Source organism: Plectropomus leopardus, chromosome 4, assembly GCF_026936395.1.
Source record: "Plectropomus leopardus strain MGB_pleo_1.0 chromosome 4, ASM2693639v1, whole genome shotgun sequence".
NCBI classification, from domain to species: Eukaryota; Metazoa; Chordata; class Actinopteri; order Perciformes; family Serranidae; genus Plectropomus; species Plectropomus leopardus.
In genome coordinates, this window is record NC_142179.1 from 5,296,077 (window position 1) to 5,320,000 (window position 23,924).

Below are 23,924 nucleotides of genomic sequence, written 5' to 3' on the forward strand. Positions count from 1 at the left end.
TTTAAATATGCTTAAAATGTCCCCCTATATATTTATAAAATACAAACAAAAAAATCAGTTCATATGCGTGGTATATATATATTTCATCTGGCTGTTTTTTTTTTTATAGTAGAATTAAATTAATAAATATTACACAATAAAAACAGGCAGTATTAGCCTAGTGGTTGTAGAGTTAATAAAACATTTTACAAACATCGTGGCCTCTGTAAATAACATAGACATATATGCGTAAATAATTTCTGATGGTAATTTTTCGGCTTTTATTGTGAAAAATTAACCGGATGTAGCCGTGTTTCGCTGTTAGCTTTTAGCTCCGGTTCAAAGTCTGTCCTTGACGAACCCACGTGAAGGAGTCAGGCTTCCTGTAACTGTCTACTAAAGCGATAGCTAAACAAAGTAGTTAAATTAAGATAGAAACTGACCTAAAACTGTAATTAAATTAACTTATTCCAGTAAAGAAGACTCGGCTCGGCTCGGCTCGGCTCGGCTAACATGTCTCGGGGCAGTAAGTCGTTGTTGTTTTTGCTGCAGCGGTGTGTCGCAGTCAGACAGGTAACGTTACCGACAGTTATCAAAACAAGATGCAGCAGCTTGTTGTCCGGCGGGTGCGGGGTCATTCAGCAGCGGACTTGGACGTCAACACAGCGGGCGGTGTGTCAGCTTCAGTCCGCAGTGAGAGCCAGCCGGTACCGCTTCTGTACCAAGGTGAGTCCCATACAGAGGACAGGTAACGTTACTGACTCGCTACTGTTGAGTGTTTCAGTTTTAAACTGGCCTGTATTTTTACTGTATTGGATGTATTAAGAATACCTGTTGACTAATAACAGTCCCGCGTCCTAAAGTTTAGTTCAGATTAGTTCAAATCGGATCAGGTCACATATAAAGAACTTGGTTTTGATCTGGATTAAGGATTCAGTTTGTATTGTTCAATTCTTTTTGTAAGATTAGGATACATTTGATCAAAAAGAAAAATCAGGATTATCCTTAACTAAGCAGAAGGCTGGATTTCAGGAATAATATATGTATATACACACACACACACACACACAAACACAAACGACACAAACACACTCACACATATACATAGATAGATATGAGCAATTTAAAAGTTTTATTACATTGTGTCCCTAAAATCCAGCCTTCTGCTGGGATCAGGATTATCCTGGGAAAAAAAATCTATATACACTTTAAAAAAGATATATTTTACACATGATTTGTTTAACAGTTGCAGTGATAGATAAAGTAGACATTAGACTACCTATATAGCCTTTCAGTAATGTAAAATTGAAAAAATGAAATAAAGTATTTTGTCCCCATTAACTAATCCCCATATAGCTATCAATGTGAAACAAAATAATTAAGGATGAAATGACAAAAATAGCAGAAAGACTGGAAACTGTTTCAGCAATTGACAGTAAAAATATATACATTTCATTATTTTGTTCCAGGTAGTTTTCATTTAATTTTAGTAAGTGCTAATATTAATGCATCTATTAGCTGTTACAAGCAAGTAATCTTGGCAGGCAAAAGTCAATGTTTGGTCAATGTTTTTTTTGTTAATTCACATATTAAATATCAATTTTTACATGTAAAATGTAATATAGTATCAATGTTAACTACTGAAGAACTGAAGAATGACTTTATAACTCAGAAACTACAACCAAGACATCACACGAATGCAGCAAAAGCCTCAATATAAAACATTTTCAACACTGAATTTTATTACTGCAAGTGCATGCTTAATATGACACACTGTGATCAACATGGTAATTGTGGACTGGATTTATAAAATACCTGAAAATAACCCAGATGTCAAAACTATCTCCTGTTGGTCCCTTTAGGAATTAACTGCAGCACTTGAGCTTCTCGCCTGTTTGTGTCTGATTTTACGTCTTGTCTTCCAGGCAGGAGCACCTTTTGAAGAAGAATACCCTCCGCTTCCCACCTATATACCTGATCCAGAACCAGAGACGAAGGATGTGTACATCGTGCACGTGAAAGGTCTCCCGTGGGCGTGTTCGGCTCAAGACGTCCTGCAGTTCTTCTCAGGTGAGAGTTTGGATTTGGGGAAAATCTCGAAGTGAGCGTCATACCTGTTAATGTTTACAGACACATCGGTATTTGGGTGTATGCTGGCGATTGAAATAAAAATACAGTATAAAAGTGTAATATATTATTTTTTGTCATGCATTTTTTGACACCCATTTTTCCCTAGTGTTTCTATTCTATTTGAATTTAACTATGTAGGTTTCAATGAATTTTTTTGTACATAATTTGTCACTAAGTGTTAATATTGTTTGTTGTAAAAGATCATTTTTTCAGCTGCTGAAACATCCTACCTCAGTATATGCTATATTTTTGTCTCAAGTCTTAAATCTAGTTAGCACTGAGTTGACAGATTTATGTCTACAGACACAGACTTTCAAAACTCTTCAAACCTCACCTGTCCACCATCTACAACCTCACAAACCTCAGAAAACATGCAACTTCTAGTTCCTTTTTCAGCTTTGCATTTGTGTATTTGTTAGTTTTTTTATGTTGTCTAGTCCAGTTTACTCTACTATGTAAAGTGTCCTCAGGTCTCTTGAAAGGTGCTTTGTAAAGCCAAGATATTGTTGGTGTTATTATTATTGTTATTATTATTTTTATTATTATTATTATTATTATTGTTGTTAGTAGTAGTAGTAGTAGTAGTAATAATAATAGTAGTAGTTTTAAAAGGCTGAGATGTGACACCCTTTCTCATTCATAGACTTACTTTAGTCACACACTATCATATTTTGCAACGTAAATTAATGTTGCACTGCCACGCTGTCACTATTTGCAAGACTATAGTTTGACTTCCTTAGAGATTATTTCTGATCCTGCTCCTGGTAGAAAATATCACACCAAACTCCTTTTAAGATATATGACATTTTAACATTTTATCACGTCTGCAAAAATGCTTAACTCCAACTCAGCGCAAGATAAAAGACGGCATGTGTTGACAGTATTCCTGTCAATTCAGCATCAATATAATCCTTAAAGATAAGATGTACAAACTTAACATTTTGGATTTTGTTGCTTCAACTTGCTACAAGCCTCCTTTTGTTAACTGCTATTTTAGTGTAAGGAGATTGTGGAAATGTGTGGCGAACCATTAACATTAAACCGGCACCAGTTAATGCATCAGATGAACTTAACACCAGCTTTCACCAGTTTCTTCTCCTCTGCCACATTTACACACTTGTTTTTATGTATGTAATATTTTATTAACATATTACATTTTAATATTTTTTAGCATTTAGTTTTTTTTATTTTAGCGTATTGTTAGTTATTTTATGGTATATTTTTTATTGTATTTTCTACAGATATTCTATAGTTACATATCCTTTTCTTACAGAATATGCAGAGGTTTTTTTATTTATTGTGATGTTAATTTTCCCTTCTACTGTGATATAGTGTATATGTATTACTGTGTTTTTACTGCTCCCATGCTCGCTAACCCCCCGAAAAAATATATCAAAATCTAAATAAAACATTCCACTTTTCCGCAATCAGACATTATATACACAGAGCGGCGAGGTGGCATAAAGGCGTGTATAGTTCCACCTTAAACAAGCAGTTTGAAAGCTGCTCTTTTTGAGAAAGTGCTGCCGACTCGTACATTTTATGTAAAACAAGAGGCCCAAGCTGTTGTGTTAAATGTCATGTCTCTTTTCACTCCGTGATGCTGGCATGCTGTCTAAAATCACACACTGGAGTGGCATGATGCAGCTGTCATTTGGTTCTGTGCCAAAATGCAAAGGGGGCTTGATAGTGGACTTGGTAGCAGCATTAACGCACAATCTCTGTGTAAAAATGGCTAAAGACTGACTTAAAAAGGCTCGGACGGCATTTTGTGACCACCTTACGCCAAACAATCGAGATTATGGAGCGCATCACAACTGCAGCAAATTATTGCTGAAAAATTTGCAGAAAAATCTGAATTGAATTGTTCATTCAAGACATTGGAAATTTGTCTGAGACAGTGCAGTCGCTTGAAAATTCATTTGTTGTAACGCGTGTCTCATATCCTGAATGTGTTTCAGAGTGTAGGATACGTGATGGGTCGAACGGGATCCATTTCACTAGGACCAAGCAGGGGAGGTCGACGGGACAAGCCTTCATCGAGATGGAGCACGAGGAGGACGTCAGCAAAGCTCTGGAGAAACACCGGCAGTACCTCGGTCCACGCTACGTGGAAGGTTCGTCTCTCAATATTAAGAGATGAGGAAATGCAGATGCTGATTGGCTATTTCGATACGCCACAGCTGGAAAATCAACAGTGTAAATGTCAGTCAGGGTTCCCACCTTCGTGAACAACCTGGAAATTTCACAATCACATGTTCCAGGCCTGGAAAAATAGTTGAATTTGTAAAAATCATTGAACATTTTGTAAAAAATCATTGAATTCCTTTGGTGTGTAATGAAATTAATCGTTTGTAATCTTCTGTGGATAATTTCCCAAGTCATGTAACATAATGGTAAAATTCTCTTCTTTAGCTGTCATTCGGGGCTCAGAGGTAGAGTGGTCGTCCTCTGATCGGAAGGTCAGCGGTTCGATTCCCGTATATATCCTTGGGCAAGATACTGAACCCCAATTTGCTCCTGATGCTGCGTCATCAGAGTGTGTGAATGAATGGTGGTACCTTGTACGGTAGCCTCTGTCACTACTGTGTGAATGTGTGTGTGAGTGGGTGAATGTGACATGTCCTGTGAAAGCGCTTTGAGTAGTAGAAAAGTGCTATACAAGTACAGTCCATTTACCATTTAACATACCTTTAACTCTTTGAAACCTGGGTAAACATTTATTTTAAAACTTGGGAAAAAGGCAATGAGCAACAAAAGATGAAATAACCCAAAATACGCAAGAAATTATCAAAAAGTACAACAAAATAACCTGAAAAAAGTGGGGGAAAAGAAATAGAAAGTTTAAAAAAAGAAATTTACTTGAAAATTAGTGGGGCAAAAATAAAGAAAATAGTTGAGAAAAAGGGAAAAGCCCTGAAAATAAGTGGGAAGCATTAAAAAAAATGTAAAATTATGACCACCAAAAAGTGCTGTAAAATTACAAGAATTTTGTAAAATAATTTTAGATGTTTAATAATAATATTTATACATTTTGTTTTTTCCTAGCTTTTGAAAAAAAACTGTTAATTTCTTGCATTTTGTGGAACATTTCTTACCAAGTTGCTGGTTGCCTTTTTTAATGTTTTTGAATGAAATCACACCAACTCGCTCTGAGTTCAGAGAGTTAATGTGTCAATCTGTGACGTTTTACGGTCACATATTTTTCTTCTATTTTTCATTTTAAGTCATCTCTGCCCTCACGTTTGAGTTTGAATTGTCATGTTTGAAAAAAAAACACACACAAAAAACGGGCAAGTGGGGCAAGATTGAAAACTCATGGAAAAGTTCCTAAATTGTATCCATGAAAATGTGTGGGAACCCAGCGGCTGCCAACACTGTTACGTCTTACAGGGACACTTCAAGAGGACAGAGCCATTGTTAACGAAATAATGTACTATGTGGGACAACTTAGCCATTTAATTGTCAAAACAAATATGTGTTTTTGCAGTATATGAAGTAACAAACAAGGATGCTGAAGAAATCCTGAAGAAAGCCGTCCATGTTGGACAAGAAGTGGGGGTTGTGCGGCTCAGAGGTCTCCCCTTCTCCTGCACCGAGGTCGACATCGCCCGGTTCTTTTCAGGTAAACTCCTCCCACCTCAGCATTCACTGGAAACACTGAAAATAATAATAATAATTCTGTAGTTTCATTTTCCAGATATAAGCAGATATTTTTCCCTACCTTTTTTAAAAATCATATTCTAAATTTACTATTTTTCTTGTAATTTGCAGCATATTTCTTGCCAAGTTGCCCCATGATGTTTTTTTCCTACATTTCCCAAGTTTTTGCAAACAACAACAACAACAAAAAAATTAATTGTTCAGAGTCCGAAGGTTTAAACACTTGCGAAAGTCGTCTGAAAGCAGCACAAGAAAAGTGATGCCGCTCCGGGTTTTAAAGTTTTAATGAAGGAAGGGAAATTTTGAATTTGTGTCTTTCAGGTTTGGATATAGTGGAGAATGGAATTACCATCGTCAGAAATTACAGAGGAAAAAATACCGGAAACGCTTATGTGAAATTTTTCTCAAAAGAAGCTGCCAATGAAGCTCTGCGGAGAGACAGACAGGTCATTGGAAACAGGTAAGCTGCTGCACGCGGCCACATGACGGCCTGCACCGACTTTATGATCCTTTTTTTGCTCATTTCTGGACGACAGAACACAACATAACAGAATGCAAGTCGCGGATCAGCCCTGTTTTTGTGTTATTTTGCAGATATATCGAGGTGTTTCCCAGCACAGATGAAGAAATTCATTCCTCTTGGAGGAGGAGGATGAGATCAGCGTCTCCTCAGATGACCCGCCCTGAATCGGCGGACTGGTGGGATTCTGGTGAGGAGATTTTCAGGCTTGTTATGTTTTTAACTAAAATTGAGACCAGATCTTATAAAATGCATCTTTTAAAGAAGAGTGATTCATAGATCAACAAAAGCTACAAAAATTAGGCTAAAAATCTACAAAATTAGAATTTATTGCTCAAATGTTTTTCTTCATCAGCAGCTGCTTTAAACCCATTTTTCTTATTTTTTTTTTATTATATCGATTTGATTTTCTTTTTTATTTTTGGCATTTCCAACCCTCATGGGTTTACAGTATAAGTCACCAAAAGTACAGTTTCATTTGACAAACATTTCATTACAAAATTACAGGTTATTTTCCAGCTTGTCCTTTCACAAAATATTCTGCCTTTCCCTCCAAGCTTGGCAATTAAAATCTGCTAAAAATAAAGGTTCCCCTCTTTAAGCACAATGCAAGTTTGTCATATCAGTAATTATAATTATTAAATTAATAAATAATTAAATAATTAATTAGAGTTTATTTAAACCAAACCCGAGCTGCTGATTGTTGGAACGGTGGATATGATGCTGATCTTAGTTTCAGAATTTGGAAGAAACAGTTAAAGTGATAATTCACACAAAAATGAAAATTCTGTTGTTACCATATATACTCACAGTCATGCTGGTGGAAAGTTGGGTAAAGTTTTATAGTCTAAAAAACACAGATTTTTCATGGGGAAAAGATGTTGCACTCATCAGCCAATCAAGTGAAGCAATTGTTTAAAAAAAAAAACAAAAAACATTAAAAAATACATAATAAAACCACAAAATGTCTCCATACTGTTTGCCCAAAGTAATCCAAGTGTCCTGAAGCCGTGATATGCCAAGTTGTTTTGAAAAACTGCACTAGCTTCTTATTTTTAGCCTTGTTGTAGCCGGTAGCTCCTTGTTTGGGAGCCGCGTTTACGTACGCACACTCGCCTAAGACCAATATGCACGCCAGCGTTAACCATTGCACAGCTTCCACACACGCTTTAGGCTACAACAAGGCTAAAAACACGACTTCAGTGACATTTTTCAAAACAACTTGGCATATTGGGGCTTCAGGACACTCGCATTACTTCAGAGACATTTATTAGTTTTAGTATGTATGTTTTTAACATTTGAATGCTGGTCGCCATTTGCTTCAATTGTTTGAGAGATGAGTGCAACGACTTTTCCCCGTGGACCTCCAGCAGTGTTTTGTGGACTACCCGACTTTCCATTAGCACAAGGGTGAGTAGATAATGTTAATTATTGGTTATCTATCACTTAAATTTAAACTGTGGTGATAAATGTCCTCCTGCAACACAAAGCACAACGAGTTTTTGAAGACGGGGTAAAATCCTGATGAAAATTTGTTTAAACTGATCTATTCCTTTTTTTAAGAATCTGATTAATTTTAAGTGAGAATTGATAAAAACTGATTTTGTCTATTGAATACAAATGAAAGCCAGAGAGTTACATCGACTAGGTCAGTAGACAGTGATAAAGTGAGGAGATAATTGATTTTTTAATTTTGCTCTCGGGGCACAAATTATTTGCTTTTTTTTTTTTTTTTCGGGTGTAACCTGACATGTCTGCTCTATCAGGACCCCCTCAGAGTTCAGGCCAACTGGATCATTACGTCCACGTGAGAGGACTTCCTTTCCAGGTGTCAGGAGAAGACATTGTTAAGGTAAAAAAAAAATATCAAGATATTGTTAACAAGTTGTTGCTGGTTGAGTTGTTGCATTATAGGTTGAACTTCCACTTGATTCTTTATTTCACGTTTTTCTTTGCAGTTCTTCTGTCCTCTAGTTGTGTCCAAGATCATTATTGAATGCGGCCCCGACGGCAGGTTGAACGGAGAGGCCGACGTTTACTTCAGCTGCCACCAGGACGCCTTGGCCGCCATGTCCAGAGACAGAATGCACATGGGTGAGACGTCCGAGCCGCGACCAGCTGCCCTTCTGAGGCAGATCTTTGTTTGTGATGTGCATTACGCTGGGGCAGGAAGAAGAAAAAGCATAATTTGGAAATATCATCTTTCTGTCTTAATCCACTGCTACCTTACAAACACCAGCATGTGCACACACTTCATAGAGTCACGCAGTGTTTCCCGTACATTATTGACAGGACCAGTGTGTAGGATTCAGGGGGACATATTGGCAGAAATGGAATATAATATATTAAGTCTCCTTCTCCTATAATAAATTTCCTTTAGTGCATTGTTTTTTCTTAAATGTGTCACTGAATGGACGTGCATCTGCATTTAAAGCGCAGCCAAAGGAACGCCCCCCTCTCTGACATGACTTCTTATTGGCCAAAGTGTCTCGTCACAGAGTAGTATGCATTGGTATTTTTGGGGTGTTTTGCCTTTATTTGATGGGACAGATATAGCGTGAAAGCTGGAGAGAGAGGGGATGACATGCAGCAAAGGGCCGAGGTTGGAGTCGAACCTGCCGCTTGTACATGGGGCGCCAGCACTGCCATGTGGGCGCCCCAGCCGGCGTGTTTTGACATCTAACTGTGTGAATTAAGGGTTTATTTCAAGCAAGCCAGAGTTGGTGATTGTTGCAACAGTGGAAAGACGAACCAAGACGGTTTTTGTGAGTTTTATTTTGTTTTTCGACTTTGAATGAAGTTTGTTTTGTGATGAAAAAATAACTTTCTGTGTGTGTCTGTCTGGTGGGTTTGACGATGGCGTTTAGGGGCTATTTCTGGTTGAAAAAAGGACCTTAAAAGAAGTCTTCCTCTGTAAGGGTCCTTTTAAAAATGTTGTCGATAGGGATGATAACAATTAATCAATGAGCGATTAACCGTTGTAAGGAATTTAATTGAACATGAGAAATTAATCCATTAATCGAAAGGCGATGAAATTCTGTCAAAATATGTGCAATATGTTGCTGTGAGCTTTGACTAAGGATGAAATGAATGTTGGTATTGTTTGAAATAAGCAAAGTTTTATCTTTCTTTTTCAAATAAGGAATAATCAGACATCAACTTTACCAATTAGTCTATTGAAGAAAGTGCTTACAGTTTGCACCCCTAGTTGTCAGACTCTAAAATAATCTGAGTCTGTCTGTGATAAAAATAAGCACTTTGAGTGGACGTACATTGACGGTGTGCACGTGTTTTGAGTGTTAACATTACAGCCTGTTTCCCCCCTGAGGCTGCAGCGATCTCTCTCCATATTGGACCAAAATCAAACACTGTTGTTTACATTATTCACTGAGTCACAGAATCGTGTCAAACAGGGTCCAGGTTAAAAAATATTCATGTTTTCCTTCAGATGCTTCAGATTTAATGTCAGGAGATCATCTTCATCCTCTGTAATGCTCAGTGTTTCTGATCTGTGATGACAGTACATGTGTTACAATATAAAAACCACTGATTCATTGAATGCTTATTGCAGTTTCACTGAATATTTGAATCCTCTCTCATTTTCAGGAGAACGATACATCGAGTTATTCCTCAACTCTGCACCAGACTCCAACTAAAGGAGGTGAGAAACACTGAAATAAATCCAGAAAGTTTAAATTCTTGCTCCACGACAGACAAATACTCAATTTTAATATCTCTAAATCCCATTTTTAAAGAAGTAACAAAGAAGACAGTATGCATCTCTTATACAGTTTAGTGTTATTGTTTCTCTAACACAGAAATGGTAATTAAAACCCACCAGCTGGAAATTTCCATCTTTTTATGGAACAAGCAATAACACACTGCAGTCTTTGTGCTTATTTCTTTTTGTTTAAGGATATTTTGATATATTTAAATGATTACTTTTAGTATTTTTTTCCAGTCATTATACACGATACAATAAGTACAAACTGTGAAAATATATATTTTTTAATTATTTTAATTTTTTATTGTTCTGTTTTTATATGCATGTTTTCACAGAAAAACAAAAAGCATCTCATTTAAATTTAAATATAAATAAGAAATCCATCACAAATAAATATTGTATATGCAATATTTCCATGCACATATTAGAAAAAAATAAATAATAATAATTATTATCATTTATTATGTTATTACTATTATTATAAAATAAGGACAAAACTACTAAAGCAATAAAATAAAATTTAATAAAGTAAAAATACTGACACATATACTCACACACTGACATCATCTCCAAGATTAAACCCATCTGTTAGATCATTGCATTGACCCTAAACTGTATGTATTGACTGTATTGATGTATTGATTTTCATACAAAATACAAAGAAAAGTTTTGTCCACCCAGGTTTCAAAGGGTTAATATTAAGAGACAATTTGTTTACATCAAGCCAAATTTTGAGAATTTCCCACTCCCTTTCAATAGTACAAGAAAACATTTTAAATGTGTGGTTTTACTTCTCTGAGGTTACTTTTGTAGCTCCAGATGTGATTTAACATGATGCATTTTCTCCTGCAGGTGAACACACGGATGCCAAACACACACAGACAGGAACATTGTATTTATTTTACAGCCGGATGTGGACATCAAACAATAAAAATTACCACTGACAAAATAAAAAAAACTGCATTCACTGCATTAGTTACAGGTTGAGATCAACAACTTATCATTAAAGGTGTATTCAACTGAGTAATTTCAGTTAAGGTTATACGTTTTAAAACATGGCACAAAATTCAGCCTGCTGGTGTTTTAATCTGCCGGCAATGTGAAGATGAGTGAAACGTAAGAGTCAGGGCGTTAATAATGTCTCGTGTTAAATTAGAAATCAGTCTCTCTGTTTGTTCTTCAAACGTATGTGTGATAAAACAATAAATTAACAAAACACAGAACCTTTCTCATGTGTTTGTGAGCGTGACTGGACATTAAATCTCTCGATCTGTGTGAGATGTACTTGAAAATGTTTTGGTGATGGTAGGTATTTTATTGACAAAAACATTTTGATCCCAACAATGTATAAAATAACCTCCCTAAATAGAGGTGAATAAACACAGAGGGAGAACTGCCATGTCTCAAGTGAGTTTCCACAATGAAAAGAATCAACACGTCAAATGTAGTTTCTGAGTGAAAATGAAACATGTACACAGCTCCTGCTGCTGGTGACACGATGACACTGAATTTGCTGCTGACAATAATTCAACCTGAAGGAAGAAAGTGAAAGTAGATTTTGACGTTTTTGATCAGAGCTGAGACGCCATCACAGGGTGTGAGATCTCTGCTGGAAAACTCACATTTGGACAATTTTGAGACGTCAAAGGGAGATATTTTCACTTGGTGAGTCTTGCTTTTAAGAGACATTTTAGTTACCGAGACAAATGGCTGAGAAAATTGCTCTTGTTGAAAGTTACCTGAGCTGCCATGTGTGTTCAGAGACTTTCAGAGATCCTGTGTCTCTGAGCTGCAACCACAACTTCTGTTCAAGCTGCCTGAAACAATTCTGGGAACAAACTAACAACAAAAACTGTCCCATTTGTAAAAGAAAGTCTTCAAATGATCATCCAGGAGTGAACTTTGGACTGAAGCAACTGGCTGACTCTTTTGCTGAGAGACTGAAAACTGGATTATCTGAGACAGAAAAAGGAGAGAAGACACTAATGTTTGTGTGCAGTAAACATCAAGAAGAGCCTAGATTGTTCTGTAAGGATGAAGACAGAGCTGTCTGTCCTGTCTGTGAGTTTTCTCTCCACCAGAGTCACAAGGTGGTTCCTGTAGAACAAGCAGTCAGTGAGCTGAAGGATGAGCTGAAATCTGACTTAAAGTCTCTGCAGGACAAGAGGGACAAATATGAAAAAGTGCAGGAGACATACAGAGAAGTGAGTCAACACTCCAAGAAGCAGCTGTTGTCCACAGAGAGACAGATCAGAGCAGAGTTCAACAAGCTCCACCAGCTCCTGAAAGAGGAAGAGGAGTCCAGACTGGCAGCTCTGAGGGAGGAAGAGGAGCAGAAGAGGAGGACTCTGAGCAGAGAGATGAGGATGATTGAGGAGCAGATCTCCTCTCTGTCAGACAGTATCTGTGCTGTTGAAGAAGAGCTGCAGAAACACAACGTGGCGTTCCTCAGCAGTTATAAAGACACTCAGAGCAGAGCCAGAGTCCAGAGCTCACTGTCAGATCCACAGCTGCTCTCAGGAGCGCTGATAGATGTGGCCAAACACCTGGGCAACCTGTCCTTCAGGGTCTGGGACAAGATGAGGGACAAGGTCCACTTCAGTCCTGTCATTCTGGACCCAAACACTGCAAGCCGCAGGCTCTATCTGTCTGATGAGCTGACCAGTGTGAGAAATGGAGACACGAAGCAGCAGCTTCCTGATAATCCAGAGAGATGCACCAAGTATGCTCGTATTTTGGGTTCTGAGGGCTTCAGCTCAGGAAAACACAGCTGGGACGTGGAGGTGGGAGACCATCCTAACTGGACTTTAGGTTTGGCTAAAGAGTCAGCTGACAGGAAGGGAGAGATATATGCTTCACCAAAATATGGAATCTGGTGTTTACGGCATGGAAATGGAAAATACATTGATGTTGTTGGTAAGATTGTCCCAGTGAAGAAGAGTCTCCAGAGGATCAGAGTCCAGCTGGACTATGACGGGGGGGAGGTGTCCTTCTACGACCCTGAAGACATGACTCACATCTGCACTCACAGAGACACTTTCACTGAGAAACTCTTCCCATATTTAGGTGTTGGAAAGGCTGGTGATGCTAAAACTGCTGATATCAAAATGTGTCAAACTAAGATTTCTCTTTGATGTTCAGACATGTTTGTGTTTGTGAAGATTTCACTCAGACTTCACTGTCTGTCTCACTGGAAAAGAAAGACAAATAAGAGTTAACCCTTTGAGACCTGAGCCTAGATCTTGATTTATTTCAAAAACACAGGAAGAAATATAAAATAAATGTATATAATAAATAGTTAAGAATAACTGCAATAATAACAATTATAAATATAGCTTTCTTGATGTTTTCTGATTTTTCATTTTATTATGATCAACTTATAATTTTTCAGTTTCTCTCTTTCTTTCTTTCTCTCTTTCTTTTGAAAATAATTGACTTCTTTTGCCATGTGTTTTTCAAAAGACAAACACATTTTGCTGAGGTTTCAGAGGTTTTAATGGATGTGAAAGACGTCTGAACGCAACACAAGAAAACTGATGTCATCTGAGGTTTTAAGGGTTAAACCAGCAAAAAATATCAACTCAGTACTCAAAGTGCATCACACCGCTATGTTGTAAGTTAGATTCAGTTTGATTTCATTTGTGTTCATGTTTTTATTTTGGGTTTTTACACTTTACACTCATTGTCTCAGTGAATCAAAACACATTCAGACTCTAATTGATTTTTTTTTCATTATTTGTTGTAATTTTTTAGTTTTTCTTCACTTTCTCTCCTTCCTCCAAAGTGGTTTACAGCTTTTTGTCTATATGGCAACATGTCATAAAGAATGTAGTTATATTTTCTTTAGCCAGAATGTTTAAAGATGATAAGTCCTGCTTTTGATTTTCTGCTTTTTCAAAAATTCGAAATGAATATTTGGCTCATGTTGTTTTGTAAATACTCTGATTACACGATGCAGCCTTTGTGTCTTTTCATAAATAGCTGAAACATGAAGAATAAATCACGGCATGTTGGAGAAGAGCTGTGCAACTTGTTTTATTTTGAAGGAGTTGTGTTGATTCTCACATGCTCTGTGCCTCACTGTGTGTGTGTGTGTGTGTGTGTGTGTGTGTGTGTGTGTGTGTGTGTGTGTGTGTGTGTGTTGTTAAAAATGAGCAACAGTCAGTGTGAGGGCTGTGTGTGGTGCTGGTGTGTGTGCTCCCTCTCCTGCAGCTCTGTCCAGGTGTGCTGCATCACCTAACCAGGTGCACCTGGCCTGAGAAGGAGGAGCTTCATACAGAGCTCCTGTGGCAGCAGCAGAGGACAGAGGCCTTTGTGAGGACCGCTGCTCTTGCTGCCTCTCAGCCTCACATTTTACTGTCTTTTTTGCATTTCTTATGTTAATGATTCACATCAGTTTGATCCCTCCAACAACTTCACATGCACATATTAGAAAAAAAGAAATAATAATAATTATTATCATTTATTATGTTATTACTATTATTATAAAATAAGGACAAAACTACTAAAGCAATAAAATAAAATTTAATAAAGTAAAAATACTGACACATATACTCACACACTGACATCATCTCCAAGATTAAACCCATCTATTAGATCATTGCATTGACCCTAAACTGTATGTATTGACTGTATTGATGTATTGATTTTCATACAAAATACAAAGAAAAGTTTTGTCCACCCAGGTTTCAAAAGATTAATATTAAGAGACAATTTGTTTACATCAAGCCAAATTTCGAGAATTTCCCACTCCCTTTCAATAGTATAAGAAAACGTTTTAAATGTGTGGTTTTACTTCTCTGAGGTTACTTTTGTAGCTCCAGATGTGATTTAACATGATGCATTTTCTCCTGCAGGTGAACACACGGATGCCAAACACACACAGACAGGAACATTGTATTTATTTTACAGCCGGATGTGGACATCAAACAATAAAAATTACCACTGACAAAATAAAAAAAACTGCATTCACTGCATTAGTTACAGGTTGAGATCAACAACTTATCATTAAATGTGTATTCAACTGAGTAATTTCAGTTAAGGTTATACGTTTTAAAACATGGCACAAAATTCAGCCTGCTGGTGTTTTAATCTGCCGGCAATGTGAAGATGAGTGAAACGTAAGAGTCAAGGCGTTAATAATGTCTCGTGTTAAATTAGAAATCAGTCTCTCTGTTTGTTCTTTAAACGTACATGTGATAAAACAATAAATTAACAAAACACAGAACCTTTCTCATGTGTTTGTGAGCGTGACTGGACATTAAATCTCTCGATCTGTGTGAGATGTACTTGAAAATGTTTTGGTGATGGTAGGTATTTTATTGACAAAAACATTTGGATCCCGACAATTTATAAAATAACTTCCCTAAATAGAGGTGAATAAACACAGAGGGAGAACTGCCATGTCTCAAGTGAGTTTCTACAATGAAAAGAATCAACACGTCAAATGTAGTTTCTGAGTGAAAATGAAACATGTACACAGCTCCTGCTGCTGGTGACACGATGACACTGAATTTGCTGCTGATAATAATTCAACTTGAAGAAAGAAAGTGAAAGTAGATTTTGATGTTGATCAGAGCTGAGGGGCCATTACAGGTTGTGAGATCTCTGCTGGAAAACTCACATTTGGACAATTTCGAGACGTCAAAGGGAGATATTTTAACTTGGTGAGTCTTGCTTTTGAGAGACATCTTAGTTACTGAGACAAATGGCTGAGAAAAGTTCTGTTCTTGAAAGTTTCCTGAGCTGCCATGTGTGTTCAGAGACTTTCAGAGATCCTGTGTCTCTGAGCTGCAACCACAACTTCTGTTCAAGCTGCCTGAAACAATTCTGGGAACAAACTAACAACAAAAACTGTCCCATTTGTAAAAGAAAATCCTCAAAGGATCATTTAGACGTGAACTTTGGACTGAAGCAACTGGCTGACTCTTTTGCCGAGACACAGAAAACTGGATCATCTGAGACAGAAAAAGAAACGAAGAAAGAGGAGCATCAAGAGCATCAAGAAGAGACTAAATTGTTCTGTAAGGATGAAGACAGAGCTGTCTGTCCCGTCTGTGAGTTTTCTCTCCACCAGAGTCACAAGGTGGTTCCTGTAGAACAAGCAGTCAGTGAGCTGAAGGACGAGCTGAAATCTGACTTAAAGTCTCTGCAGGACAAGAGGGACAAATATGAAAAAGTGCAGAAAACATACAGAGAAGTGAGTCAACACTCCAAGAAGCAGCTGTTGTCCACAGAGAGACAGATCAGAGCAGAGTTCAACAAGCTCCACCAGCTCCTGAAAGAGGAAGAGGAGTCCAGACTGGCAGCTCTGAGGGAGGAAGAGGAGCAGAAGAGGAGGACTCTGAGCAGAGAGATGAGGATGATTGAGGAGCAGATCTCCTCTCTGTCAGACAGTATCTGTGCTGTTGAAGAAGAGCTGCAGAAACACAACGTGGCGTTCCTCAGCAGTTATAAAGACACTCAGAGCAGAGCCAGAGTCCAGAGCTCACTGTCAGATCCACAGCTGCTCTCAGGAGCGCTGATAGATGTGGCCAAACACCTGGGCAACCTGTCCTTCAGGGTCTGGGACAAGATGAGGGACAAGGTCCACTTCAGTCCTGTCATTCTGGACCCAAACACTGCAAGCCGCAGGCTCTATCTGTCTGATGATCTGACCAGTGTGAGAAATGGAGACACAAAGCAGCAGCTTCCTGATAATCCAGAGAGATGCACAAAGTACTCCACTGTTCTGGGCTCTGAGGGCTTCAGCTCAGGAAAACACAGCTGGGACGTGGAGGTGGGAGACCATCCTGACTGGACTTTAGGTTTGGCTAAAGAGTCAGCTGACAGGAAGGGAGAGATATATGCTTCACCAAAATATGGAATCTGGTGTTTACGGCATGGAAATGGAAAATACATTGATGCTGTTGGTAAGACTGTCCCAGTGAAGAAGAGTCTCCAGAGGATCAGAGTCCAGCTGGACTATGACAGGGGGGAGGTGTCCTTCTACGACCCTGAAGACATGACTCACATCTGCACTCACAGAGACACTTTCACTGAGAAACTCTTCCCATATTTAGGTGTTGGAAAGGCTGGTGATGCTAAAACTGCTGATATCAAAATGTGTCAAACTAAGATTTCTCTTTGATGTTCAGACATGTTTGTGTTTGTGAAGATTTCACTCAGACTTCACTGTCTGTCTCACTGGAAAAGAAAGACAAATAAGAGTTAACCCTTTGAGACCTGAGCCTAGATCTTGATTTATTTTAAAAACACAGGAAGAAATATAAAATAAATGTATATAATAAATAGTTAAGAATAACTGCAATAATAACAATTATAAATATAGCTTTCTTGATGTTTTCTGATTTTTCATTTTATTATGATCAACTTATAATTTTTCAGTTTCTCTCTTTCTTTCTTTCTCTCTTTCTTTTGAAAATAATTGACTTCTTTTGCCATGTGTTTTTCAAAAGACAAACACATTTTGCTGAGGTTTCAGAGGTTTTAATGGATGTGAAAGACGTCTGAACGCAACACAAGAAAACTGATGTCATCTGAGGTTTAAAGGGTTAAACCAGCAAAAAATATCAACTCAGTACTCAAAGTGCATCACACCGCTATGTTGTAAGTTAGATTCAGTTTGATTTCATTTGTGTTCATGTTTTTATTTTGGGTTTTTACACTTTACACTCATTGTCTCAGTGAATCAAAACACATTCAGACTCTAATTGATTTTTTTTTCATTATTTGTTGTAATTTTTTAGTTTTTCTTCACTTTCTCTCCTTCCTCCAAAGTGGTTTACAGCTTTTTGTCTATATGGCAACATGTCATAAAGAATGTAGTTATATTTTCTTTAGCCAGAATGTTTAAAGATGATAAGTCCTGCTTTTGATTTTCTGCTTTTTCAAAAATTTGAAATGAATATTTGGCTCATGTTGTTTTGTAAATACTCTGATTACACGATGCGGCCTTCGTGTCTTTTCATAAATAGCTGAAACATGAAGAATAAATCACGGCATGTTGGAGAAGAGCTGTGCAACTTGTTTTATTTTGAAGGAGTTGTGTTGATTCTCACATGCTCTGTGCCTCACTGTGTGTGTGTGTTGTTAAAAATGAGCAACAGTCAGTGTGAGGGCTGTGTGTGGTGCTAGTGTGTGTGCTCCCTCTCCTGCAGCTCTGTCCAGGTGTGCTGCATCACCTAACCAGGTGCACCTGGCCTGAGAAGGAGGAGCTTCATTCAGAGCTGCTGTGGCAGCAGCAGAGGACAGAGGCCTTTGTGAGGACCGCTGCTCTTGCTGCCTCTCAGCCTCACATTTTACTGTCTTTTTTGCATTTCTTATGTTAATGATTCACATCAGTTTGATCCCTCCAACAACTTCACATGCACATATTAGAAAAAAAGAAATAATAATAATTATTATCATTTATTATGTTATTACTATTATTATAAAATAAGGACAAAACTACTAAAGCAATAAAATAAAATTTAATAAAGTAAAAATACTGACACATATACTCACACACTGACATCATCTCCAAGATTAAACCCATCTATTAGATCATTGCATTGACCCTAAACTGTATGTATTGACTGTATTGATGTATTGATTTTCATACAAAATACAAAGAAAAGTTTTGTCCACCCAGGTTTCAAAAGATTAATATTAAGAGACAATTTGTTAACATCAAGCCAAATTTCGAGAATTTCCCACTCCCTTTCAATAGTATAAGAAAACGTTTTAAATGTGTGGTTTTACTTCTCTGAGGTTACTTTTGTAGCTCCAGATGTGATTTAACATGATGCATTTTCTCCTGCAGGTGAACACACGGATGCCAAACACACACAGACAGGAACATTGTATTTATTTTACAGCCGGATGTGGACATCAAACAATAAAAATTACCACTGACAAAATAAAAAAAACTGCATTCACTGCATTAGTTACAGGTTGAGATCAACAACTTATCATTAAAGGTGCATTCAACTGAGTAATTTCAGTTAAGGTTATACGTTTTAAAACATGGCACAAAATTCAGCCTGCTGGTGTTTTAATCTGCCGGCAATGTGAAGATGAGTGAAACATAAGAGTCAGGGCGTTAATAATGTCTCGTGTTAAATTAGAAATCAGTCTCTCTGTTTGTTCTTCAAACGTATGTGTGATAAAACAATAAATTAACAAAACACAGAACCTTTCTCATGTGTTTGTGAGCGTGACTGGACATTAAATCTCTCGATCTGTGTGAGATGTACTTGAAAATGTTTTGGTGATGGTAGGTATTTTATTGACAAAAACATTTTGATCCCAACAATGTATAAAATAACCTCCCTAAATAGAGGTGAATAAACACAGAGGGAGAACTGCCATGTCTCAAGTGAGTTTCCACAATGAAAAGAATCAACACGTCAAATGTAGTTTCTGAGTGAAAATGAAACATGTACACAGCTCCTGCTGCTGGTGACACGATGACACTGAATTTGCTGCCGACAATAATTCAACCTGAAGGAAGAAAGTGAAAGTAGATTTTGACGTTTTTGATCAGAGCTGAGACGCCATCACAGGGTGTGAGATCTCTGCTGGAAAACTCACATTTGGACAATTTTGAGACGTCAAAGGGAGATATTTTCACTTGGTGAGTCTTGCTTTTAAGAGACATTTTAGTTACCGAGACAAATGGCTGAGAAAATTGCTCTTGTTGAAAGTTACCTGAGCTGCCACGTGTGTTCAGAGACTTTCAGAGATCCTGTGTCTCTGAGCTGCAACCACAACTTCTGTTCAAGCTGCCTGAAACTATTCTGGGAAAAAGCTAAAAACAAAAACTGTCCCATTTGTAAAAGAAAGTCTTCAAATGATCATCCAGGAGTGAACTTTGGACTGAAGCAACTGGCTGACTCTTTTGCTGAGAGACTGAAAACTGGATTATCTGAGACAGAAAAAGGAGAGAAGACACTAATGTCTGTGTGCAGTAAACATCAAAATGAGACTAAATTGTTCTGTAAGGATGAAGGCAGAGCTGTCTGTCCTGTCTGTGAGTTTTCTCTCCACCAGAGTCACAAGGTGGTTCCTGTAGAACAAGCAGTCAGTGAGCTGAAGGACGAGCTGAAATCTGACTTAAAGTCTCTGCAGGACAAGAGGGACAAATATGAAAAAGTGCAGGAGACATACAGAGAAGTGAGTCAACACTCCAAGAAGCAGCTGTTGTCCACAGAGAGACAGATCAGAGCAGAGTTCAACAAGCTCCACCAGCTCCTGAAAGAGGAAGAGGAGTCCAGACTGGCAGCTCTGAGGGAGGAAGAGGAGCAGAAGAGGAGGACTCTGAGCAGAGAGATGAGGATGATTGAGGAGCAGATCTCCTCTCTGTCAGACAGTATCTGTGCTGTTGAAGAAGAGCTGCAGAAACACAAGGTGGCGTTCCTCAGCAGTTATAAAGACACTCAGAGCAGAGCCAGAGTCCAGAGCTCACTGTCAGATCCACAGCTGCTCTCAGGAGCGCTGATAGATGTGGCCAAACACCTGGGCAACCTGTCCTTCAGGGTCTGGGACAAGATGAGGGACAAGGTCCACTTCAGTCCTGTCATTCTGGACCCAAACACTGCAAACCGCTGTCTCTATCTGTCTGATGATCTGACCAGTGTGAGACAGGGAGACACAAAGCAGCAGCTTCCTGATAATCCAGAGAGATGCACAAAGTACTCCTCTGTTCTGGGCTCTGAGGGCTTCAGCTCAGGAAAACACAGCTGGGACGTGGAGGTGGGAGACCATCCTCACTGGAATATAGGTTTGGCTAAAGAGTCAGCTGACAGGAAGGGAGAGAAATATGCTTCACCAAAATATGGAATCTGGTGTTTACGGCATGGAAATGGAAAATACATTGATGCTGTTGGTAAGACTGTCCCAGTGAAGAAGAGTCTCCAGAGGATCAGAGTCCAGCTGGACTATGACAGGGGGGAGGTGTCCTTCTACGACCCTGAAGACATGACTCACATCTACACTCACAGAGACACTTTCACTGAGAAACTCTTCCCATATTTCAGTGTTGGAAAGGCTGGTGATGCTAAAACTGCTGATATCAAAATGTGTCAAACTAAGATTTCTCTTTGATGTTCAGACATGTTTGTGTTTGTGAAGATTTCACTCAGACTTCACTGTCTGTCTCACTGGAAAAGAAAGACAAATAAGAGTTAACCCTTTGAGACCTGAGCCTAGATCTTGATTTATTTCAAAAACACAGGAAGAAATATAAAATAAATGTATATAATAAATAGTTAAGAATAACTGCAATAATAACAATTATAAATATAGCTTTCTTGATGTTTTCTGATTTTTCATTTTATTATGATCAACTTATAATTTTTCAGTTTCTCTCTTTCTTTCTTTCTCTCTTTCTTTTGAAAATAATTGACTTCTTTTGCCATGTTTTTTTCAAAAAACAAACACATTTTGCTGAGGTTTCAGAGGTTTTAATGTTTGTGAAAGACGTCTGAATGCAACACAAGAAAACTGATGTCATCTGAGGTTTAAAGGGTTAAACCAGCAAAAAATATCAACTCAGTACTCAAAGTGCATCACACCGCTATGTTGTAAGTTAGATTCAGTTTGATTTCATTTTTGTTCATGTTTTTATTTTGGGTTTTTACACTTTACACTCATTGTCTCAGTGAATCAAAACACATTCAGACTCTAATTGATTTTTTTTTTTCATTATTTGTTGTAATTTTTTAGTTTTTCTTCACTTTCTCTCCTTCCTCCAAAGTGGTTTGAGGCTTTTTGTCTATATGGCAACATGTCATAAAGAATGTAGTTATATTTTCTTTAGCCAGAATGTTTAAAGATGATAAGTCCTGCTTTTGATTTTCTGCTTTTTCAAAAATTCGAAATGAATATTTGGCTCATGTTGTTTTGTAAATACTCTGATTACACGATGCAGCCTTTGTGTCTTTTCATAAATAGCTGAAACATGAAGAATAAATCACGGCATGTTGGAGAAGAGCTGTGCAACTTGTTTTATTTTGAAGGAGTTGTGTTGATTCTCACATGCTCTGTGCCTCACTGTGTGTGTGTGTGTGTGTGTGTGTGTGTGTGTGTGTGTGTGTGTGTGTGTGTGTGTGTGTTGTTAAAAATGAGCAACAGTCAGTGTGAGGGCTGTGTGTGGTGCTAGTGTGTGTGCTCCCTCTCCTGCAGCTCTGTCCAGGTGTGTTGCATCACCTAACCAGGTGCTCTTGGCCTGAGAAGGCGGAGCTTCATTCAGAGCTGCTGTGGCAGCAGCAGAGGACAGAGGCCTTTGTGAGGACCGCTGCTCTCGCTGCCTCTCAGCCTGACATTTTACTGTCTTGTTTGCATTTCTTATGTTAATGAATCACATCAGTTTGATTGTTTTAAAAGTGCCTTATGTTATTTTTTTGGGTCAGTGGTGAAGTTTTGTTCACCCAGTGGTTGCAGTGTCCCTAAGGTGTGGATCCAAAGAGTCTCTCTCTGGCCTATGATGCCTGTTTAAAAAAAATTAAAAAGATATTTGTTATTTAAAAAAATATTTTTTATTATTTTTATTTCATTTTATTTTTTACCCCCCCGAAAAAAAAATCATAATAAAGAAAAAAAATTGCTTTTTCCCTATTGGGGATTTTAAAGGGTTACGTACAGTAATTTGGTAAATACACTTACTAATATCCCACCACTGCTGTTACTACACAAACAGTTCATCAGAGACTCTGAGAAATAAGATAGACACAAACTCTCCAGCGTGTGACGCAATGAATCATGGGAGCGCTAACTAGCTCCCCGCCACTGATGGATCTACTACTCGCGACTCATCTCCGTCCGCGTGAATAATCTCTGATCGTGTGAACGGACCGCTGACACAGCGCGCAAACTCTCGCGGAGTTAGCAACAGATTTGACCAAAATGCCACTGCGCAGCTATTTCCGGGTCATGAGGAGGCTGTGGAGGACGGCGAGAAAGGCGGAGTGATCACCAGAGAGATTTCGGAGTAAACTGATCGGCCCGTCGATTGTTTTTGCTTTGCTAACCGCGGCGGTGCATGGCTAACAGCGGCTAACCTCAGCTAGCTGACCGCAGACTGACAGCCCGACCCGCTCGGTCACATGAAGCGAGTTTAGCCGGAGGAAGGATGGCGGAGCGGGATTTGTCCCCGGGAGATCACCCTCTGCAGTCATCCTCAGAGGTTTTGGAAAGTTCAGGGGGACAGAATTCGTCGGATGAAAATGGACACGTTGATAGTCCCGATGAGACTCTGTCTCCGACCTCCGTGATCTACTTTAAGGAGGCTTTACACTCCTCCAACCTGAGATTTGGGAAGGCTGGCTCGCTGTCACCCACTCCGCTCCGACAGTTTGACTTCAGGATCGAAAGAATCGATTCGAAACGCAAAAGTAAGTCCCAACAAACTTTACATGTCCTGATATTAACCCAAATACCTAACATTGTCCTCTGTAATAACCTAAAATACCAAAAAGTACTCGCAGTTATTGTTGCTAGCTTGTTTGTGTTGTTAGCTAAGTTTACCTAAGGGACTGTTGGTTATTTATGAGAGGGGAGGGGTGGGTGCCAAAAGCAGGAGGCATGTTAAATAGTTTGTTAAGGACTGGGGGCATCTCATGTCTTTAGTTTTGGCTCAGGGAAGGGACATTTAAGCTGTATTTTACATTTATTTTACCACTGATTCTTTTTGCTTTGTAGGCTAATTTTGACTTTACCTAAGGGACTGTTTGTTATTTCTTACAGGGCAGTGGTAGGTGCCAAAAGCAAGAGGCATGTCAAATAATTTGTTAAGCGCTTGGGAGGGACTCATGTTTTTAATTTTGTGCTAGGGAATAGACATTCAAACAGTATTTTAAATTTATTTTGCCAGTTTTCTGGGTTATTTGCGTTGTTAAAAAACTTTTGACCTAACCTAAGGGACTGTAT

The 23,924-nt window shown here is 38.4% G+C and overlaps 5 protein-coding genes across 5 annotated transcripts in view; all 5 read left to right on the top strand.

The window, feature by feature from the left end:
- The first annotated feature begins 299 nt into the window (after positions 1-299).
- On the top strand, positions 300-11,239 carry grsf1 (G-rich RNA sequence binding factor 1). The gene is made up of 10 exons (XM_042488408.2): positions 300-705; positions 1,905-2,049; positions 4,071-4,226; positions 5,600-5,734; positions 6,094-6,232; positions 6,367-6,482; positions 8,059-8,144; positions 8,251-8,386; positions 9,899-9,953; positions 10,869-11,239. Exons 1-9 carry the CDS (start codon positions 493-495, stop codon positions 9,946-9,948), a joined length of 1,176 nt encoding a protein of 391 aa, XP_042344342.2. The 5' UTR covers positions 300-492; the 3' UTR covers positions 9,949-9,953; positions 10,869-11,239.
- Positions 11,240-11,391: 152 nt separating this feature from the next.
- LOC148189681 (zinc-binding protein A33-like) lies at positions 11,392-14,034 on the top strand. The gene has a single exon (XM_088076363.1). The coding sequence runs from the start codon at positions 11,723-11,725 to the stop codon at positions 13,148-13,150; it is 1,428 nt and encodes a 475-aa protein (XP_087932489.1). The 5' UTR covers positions 11,392-11,722; the 3' UTR covers positions 13,151-14,034.
- Positions 14,035-14,503: 469 nt separating this feature from the next.
- LOC148189682 (zinc-binding protein A33-like) lies at positions 14,504-18,029 on the top strand. Its single transcript, XM_088076367.1, has one exon. It carries the CDS (start codon positions 15,724-15,726, stop codon positions 17,143-17,145), a length of 1,422 nt encoding a protein of 473 aa, XP_087932493.1. The 5' UTR covers positions 14,504-15,723; the 3' UTR covers positions 17,146-18,029.
- Positions 18,030-18,423: 394 nt separating this feature from the next.
- On the top strand, positions 18,424-21,987 carry LOC121944895 (zinc-binding protein A33-like). Its single transcript, XM_088076369.1, has one exon. The coding sequence runs from the start codon at positions 19,674-19,676 to the stop codon at positions 21,099-21,101; it is 1,428 nt and encodes a 475-aa protein (XP_087932495.1). The 5' UTR covers positions 18,424-19,673; the 3' UTR covers positions 21,102-21,987.
- Positions 21,988-22,805: 818 nt separating this feature from the next.
- Positions 22,806-23,924, top strand: part of rufy3 (RUN and FYVE domain containing 3) — a 28,757-nt gene continuing 27,638 nt past the window's right edge. The window contains exon 1 of the mRNA XM_042487745.2: positions 22,806-23,389. Coding sequence (XP_042343679.2) covers positions 23,128-23,389 — 262 coding nt within the window. The 5' untranslated portion in view covers positions 22,806-23,127. The remainder of the gene's footprint in view (positions 23,390-23,924) is intronic.